The sequence below is a fragment of the Gekko japonicus genome, unplaced genomic scaffold, assembly GCF_001447785.1.
Source record: "Gekko japonicus isolate JY-2015 unplaced genomic scaffold, Gekko_japonicus_V1.1 scaffold2845, whole genome shotgun sequence".
Classification (NCBI taxonomy): domain Eukaryota; kingdom Metazoa; phylum Chordata; class Lepidosauria; order Squamata; family Gekkonidae; genus Gekko; species Gekko japonicus.
The window spans coordinates 59032-65556 of NW_015166508.1; the positions used below are offsets into that span (position 1 = coordinate 59032).

Here is a 6525-nt window from a genome sequence, read left to right on the forward strand (position 1 = left end):
ATACAGGATCCTGGAGAAAGGAGATCCTGAAAATGAACTGAATTAACTTAGAGTTCACCCAAGTATTACATCGACAAGAAGTTTTAGTTTTTAGAAAATATTTTACATTTGGAAGAAAATTGTGTCTTTAAATCATGTCCTTTTGATGTAAAACATTTGCCATGTTAAAAAAATCATGGACATTACGTAAAAAAATATTTTGTTATAGAAAACTTGTCAACTGCAAAGAGAATTGGTTTTGTATAGAGAGTTCAACCGAGCCAAAGTTAAGCCATGTGTTTAAGTCTCCCACTGAAATCAACAGACATGAAAGCCCTATGCTATACATGTTTACTCAGAAGTAATTCTCACTGAGTTCAAGAAGTCTTGTTTCCAAGGGAGTTTGCATAGGAGGACTGTGGTCTCAAGTGCTTAGCTTTTGCTGGACGGTGTCCTTATGTTTCAGTTGTATTAAGTGAGGTGAGAAGCGCAACGTGTTCTATGATTTGTTCTTGTCCATTACATTGAGCACTTCATCCAAAAGCGAGGGCCCCAGGTCGAGCTGCAGAGACAAGAGAGGCTCAGCCAGATCTGAGAGGGATTCTTCGGATTTAACTTGAGTCTTGGTTAAATCGCATGAAAGATGGCCGTTGTCAAATAAGTCCTCTGTTTGCCATTCAGTGTATTGTTCCGAAAGGCTGGATGAATGACTGTCTCTTCCGTTAGCATAATGCGATGTTGGGACGTTCCGCTGCCATGTGATGTCATCTTTGTATATCTTCCCATTCTCCAACTGTTTGCTCTTCTCCTGCAACTTTTCTTCCATTACGGGCTCACAGCTATGCCTGGGATTCCTTAACGGCCCCAAAGAGTCCTGCTTTGAATAAAATGTCACCGGTGACAACAAGGGCAGCATGAGGGCTTGAGAACCACCGATGGCAGGAAGTGATATGGCATTTTTGAGCACTGGGGAAGGCGTTTCGGTAAACACAGAGTCAGAGGTGCTGTTTGCCCTCAGGAACTCACTGTGCCCTCCGCACTGACTGCCTGTTGTTTCTCCCTCATTCCCAGGTAAGAGTTCATAATTTCCTTGCAGAAAGGAGATGTCTCCAAAAACGTCGTGTTGTCCTTCTTTCCCAATATGAATGGTGTGGCGAAAATCACCTAGAGGTGGGCTGATCATGTCAGGAGATAAAATGTCCCTCAACTTGAATTTCTTCCCTTTCTTATTGTTGCCAGCTTTCAGGTAGATGGGTGTCTTGGCAGGCATCTTTTGGTGGTGCTTGACAAAACCTGGCTTACAAAGGAAGAATGAAAAAAGAAAGCAGTTCACAAGTATGAGGTCTTCTTCTCCAGAAAAACCTTTGTGTTTTCTTCTTCACATTATTGACCAGTGATTTCTTTCAAGTAGCAGAAGTCTGGAACGTGGAGAACTTCAGTGTAGGTTTCCGCCTCAAAGTTGTGGTTGACACTCTGCCAGGGTACTAGAGAGCTTCCTTACTTCCAGGACTTCAGAAACCTGCATGAGAAACAAAACAGATTTATTATTAACTGCTTCTTCATGGTTCAAGCAGACTCATATTTGCAAAAACAATCAGTAATGTTCCTGACAGTTCCAGCCTGCAGTTTAGCCGTATGATGCGGCTTCCCTTCATTAGGCAGGATAAAAGGAGTCATCTAACAAGAGCCAACTAACCCTTTTCCTGACTGTGTACATTTTTGAAGTCAGAGCTCCTTAGACACGGTTGCCAAACACAATTCATTTAATAAACTCACTATCTTGGTTCCTCATTCTTCCCAGTTTGTCAGTTGTTTTCTAGCTCAGTGCAAGGCAAAGCCCGCACCTCTCTGGACATTCCAAAAGCACTTCTAAACATGAACCCAAAAGTCCTGCCAACATTGAAAACAGAGATTTATAAATATATCTTTGAAATACAAAGCTGGAATATCTTTGTAGGCATACTAGGCAAGATCTAAGCTGATACTGTTTTAACACATGCCTACAAATTTTGGGGTGTATCTGGGCAATAAGTTCAAAGCGTGCCCTTACCAACCCTTCAGTCTTTGTTGCTGTCTGACAAGCCCCGATTCCAAACTAAACACCCAGCAGCAATTGACTAAATAGCAGCAGCAACGAAAAGAAGGGATGCTACAAGACATCCCCTCCCAGGACAAGAACCCGGCACATTAAGGTGGAGGACTCAGGTAGGAGGCACCAACTCAGTACATCTTAGGTGTACAGATATTGCATGTGCTTATAAATCCCCTGCCACCAAACGGTGTAAACATAAGCAGAGGGTGTAACTTTGCTTAGGACTGTAATGAATGTTATCTGTACATGATATTAGGCCCCCAAAGATCAACACAATTTGGTCTGTGCCACAATTAGAAAGAAACCAAGCTGCTGATTACAGTTGAACAGTACATATTAATTACAGGGTTATGGAATCAGGCATGTAAAAGAATATTAGGAAATGTTTGTTTTACATAGGGGAGGACAACACTGAAGTCTGAGATACAATAGCACACATAGCCTTCTCACTCCCATGCACAGCCAGAAGTGATTGGTCAGCAGCTCATAACAGACATTCCTTCACATACTCTCTCCTCTGTCTCTGAATACTGGCTGCTGGGACAAACAGAGGAGGTTGTTGTCCTTATGCCATAGCTGTACGCTTCCCAGGGGTGTTTTTAAAGTAATCTGCAAATAGCTCGGGGTGTCCCCACCATCAGAAATGTGTGTGGCCACCAGGGACAGGGCCTTCTCAGTTTTGGAGCCCAGACTGTGGAATGACTACTCCAGACACATCTGTCAGGCATCTACTTCATGGACTTTTCAACATCAGCTTACGCCTTTATTTGTAATTCCCTGCAGTTTCTGGAGTTTGGCTGGCAGTGTATGGACTGATTAATGTTTTTTGCTGCTGTTTTCTTTTTCGATAGCTATTTTTTGTTATTCTTGCTTTTATTTTGACTGACTGTTTTAAATTTGACTGTAAGCCACCTTGTCTGCATAATGAAAGGGAAAGACGACCCCCCCCCTTTAAAAAAAAAAGAAACCCATTTGCCACAGATGCAAACAGACTAGGTTAGATGGAGGCAAACTGACTACAGGAAAGGAGTTGGGTCTGAGCCTCCAAATGTCAAACCCCTTCTTTAAGTCAACATTTGCTGCTTATATTTACCAGTGCCAACATTTACAGCATTAGATCCTTCCAAGCTCACTGATATCAATGGGCTTGGAAAGGTAGTAATAATAATAGTAATATACTTTATTGTCATTGTACATAGTACAATGAAATTAAGATGCAATCATTTCGGTGATCTACAATATTCATATACACTCACACAACCATTCACAACTATCTCATAACCAATGTTCCCTCTAAGCTGTGGAGTCTTGTGAGCAAAAATTCTACTTTGTGAGCTACCAGCATTAAAGTTGTGAGCAGGTGATTTGGCTGCTGCATAAATCAGTTTGCTTTGGAACCATCCTTCCTGAGCTAAGACCAAAATCTGTGAGCCGGAGGCTAAAAAAAATGTGAGCTAGCTCACACTAACTCAGCTTAGAAGGAACATTGCTCATAACTCCCTTAAGGTTCACATAGCAACTTAAAACCACTAATGTCACCCAAATTCCAATTTCATACAGCATTTAAGGCAGTGATAGCTCTCGAATAAAAACTATTTTTAATCTGTTTGTGCTTGTTTTAATTGTCCTATATCTTCTGCCCGAAGGCAGCAGTTCAAACAGGGAATGTCCAGGGTGTGACAAATCCTGCAGAATGTTCTTTGCTTTTTTCAAACATCGAGAACTATACAATTCCTCCAGGAATGGGAGTGGGCAGCCAATGATCTTCTGGGCTGTGATGATAACTCTCTGGAGTGCTTTCCTATCCACAGCCGTACAACTGGCAAACCAGGTACATACCACCACTGCTTAGAAATGCACTGTACATTTACCCGTTACAGATTTAAACATGTAATCTATTCATAGTGAACATTATTAAGAAACTGGGATCCAAAATTTATGTCCGCCATGAATTATCTGGATATGTGTCTTAAGAGGTCTCTTTTGTTGACCCATTTTAGATTTAGTGGTTATTCCAAACTGCCAGATATCCTGAAGTTTCTACAAGCAGGACATGACAGCAACAGCCTTGTTGTTCATCTCAAAAAAGAGGCAGTGACTGTTGAAAATTTAGGCATCATAGCTAATAGAGGTTGATGGACCTGCCCTCCATTAATAACCTTTTCACATTATCTAATAACAACTCATACATTAAGGAGTACAGAGGCTGGGTCTGTGATACATACATATGAACTAGGGGTTCTCCTCCATTCCCATGCACGTAGTGCCCAGTTTGGATTGTGACTATGGTGCACACGGACAAAGGGCTTCACCCTTCCCCTTCTCACTATTTTCTTGACCTGCAAAAGGTCTGAGGTGTGCTGTTTGGTCCAAGAGAGAAACCCACACATACACTTGTGTGTTTCCCCAACTGGAGTTGCCAACAGGCCTGCAGAAAAACGTTCTGCCCCTTTTACAGAAGCATAGTATGTGGAAATAGATGGCTGAAGCTTTTCATGGCACGGGGTTAATAACACAACTTTCAATCTCTATTAAAGGGAGAGGACATTTTTTTCCTCTCCGATAAGTTTGCAGCCTTACTCACCACATAAACCAGAACCAGCCAAGCTTAAAGTGCCTTTGAGCATCTGAGCCTTTCTCTCATTAACACCCTCTAACTCACAAAACCCAGAAGCACACAGTCTGCCTCTGCACCCTCACACATTAACAAGCAGTACCCATCACCATATGACAAGCACACACAGAATCAGAAGGGTTGACAAGCAGGATTGAAATAACTGGGAAAATGCAATGCAGGTTCAGAAGAGAGTTCGAAGTTGCACGTTATTTCTGAGAATCCAGAAACTGTTTTTATCAATGGACACAGTATGCAAAAATCAGCCTCCCTCAGTCCCCTCAAAATCCTCGAGCAGCTTGGCAAGTCAATAGATAGGGAATTTCCTCAAACACACAGCAATCAAGTATGCTTATTATATTGTAAGCCACCTTGAGCTCCGTATGGAAGAAAGTTGGCTAATTAATGTTTTAAATAAATAAAATATGCTTATTTAGGAATAAATCCCAGTGGATTGAAAGGGACTGACTTCTTAGTAACCATGCACAGGATTATTCTGCAGCCTTTAAGAAGAGCCCTGCTGAATTCCATCTAGTTCACCATCCTGTTTCCCACCATGGCTAAGCAGATGTTCCCAGGAAGCTAGATGGTGAGGCTGGATGGTGATGCCTTCCACATGGGTTATCTGCCTTGAGTTCAATGCTTTTGGGAAGTGAGTTTTCTTCCTGCTTCCCCAACAGCATTATGGTGCACTTGGGAACCCCCAGGGGTTTCCCCTGCTTTTCTCCAATATTACTAAAATGTTATTTGCTCTGAAGTTTTGGGAAAGATTGCAAGTCCCTGTGGCTTCCATTCCCCCCACAGATACTTGGGGGGATGCTTTTATTTTTTTTAAAACCAACAAACAGGTCCCGGGCCACAGACGGCGCCTGACAGGGTATAAATTGGAAGTAAATAAGTAGATAAATACGGAAGGCATAGGACATTTGCTCTCCAGGCAGTTGGCAACCCTAAGAGAGCCTTCAATTATGATCCTAAGTCTCAGCAGATTTGTACTGCAGGAAGAGACCCTAAAAACATTCTGGTCTAAAATCATATAGTGCTTTATAAGCCAAAGCCATTGCTCTGAACTGTGCACAAGAAGAAACAGATATTTATGCAAAAACTTACCATCCATATCTTTGTAGTCTTGTGGAAGCATCTGGAGCTGTGCTGTGGCAAGGTCTAGCATGCTAGAAGAGCAGAACAGATAAGACAGCATTACCTCTCCCTGTGCTTTTATAGTTGCAAAACCCCTCCTGCCCCCAGACTCATCAGGTATAGTTGCCTGGCTACTGATTAGTTTACTTAAAATAATTCCATCGGGACTCCTGAAACCATCCCTGAAGACCTGATCTAATTTAATTTGATTAAAAGCTTTTTTTCCCTTTCACAGTTCCCCCGAGTATCTTTGTCACTCTATGGATTGAATTGCTGCAGAAAACAACTGGCAGTTGAAGTTATCTTATCGTGACTGCATGAGATGGAAGCTTCAGTCTGGCCTCCCCTTCAGTGTTGCATTCATGTGATGTTTTCCTGCATTACATCAGATGCTTCAACCACAATCTAGGGAGGGAGAGGAAGACATTTCTTTTGCTCTTTCTCTGTAGTCACAACTAGGGACTGGATAACTAGGCTGGTTAGATAGTGCCAAGAAAACATGTCCTTTCTTTTCTGATCAAGATGAATAGTTTGTCTGTAGCAGCAGAAAAGAGCAGGAGTCCAGTAGCACCTTAAAGATTAACAAAATTTGTGGCAGGGTATGAGCTTCCGTGAGTCACTGGTATCTGAAGAAGTGAGCAGCGACTCACGAAAGTTCATACCCTGCCACAAATTTTGTTAATCTTTAAGGTGCTCCTGG

The 6525-nt window shown here is 42.1% G+C and overlaps 1 protein-coding gene across 1 annotated transcript in view; it reads right to left on the minus strand.

The window, feature by feature from the left end:
* Positions 1-381: 381 nt before the first annotated feature.
* The window catches only part of CDC42EP3 (CDC42 effector protein 3), a 45837-nt gene continuing 39693 nt past the window's right edge, over positions 382-6525 (minus strand). The window contains exons 2-3 of the mRNA XM_015412252.1: positions 5796-5857; positions 382-1498 (exon numbers count right to left, since the gene is read on the minus strand). Of these exons, the coding sequence (XP_015267738.1) occupies positions 479-1249 (771 nt within the window). The 5' untranslated portion in view covers positions 1250-1498; positions 5796-5857 and the 3' untranslated portion in view covers positions 382-478. The remainder of the gene's footprint in view (positions 1499-5795; positions 5858-6525) is intronic.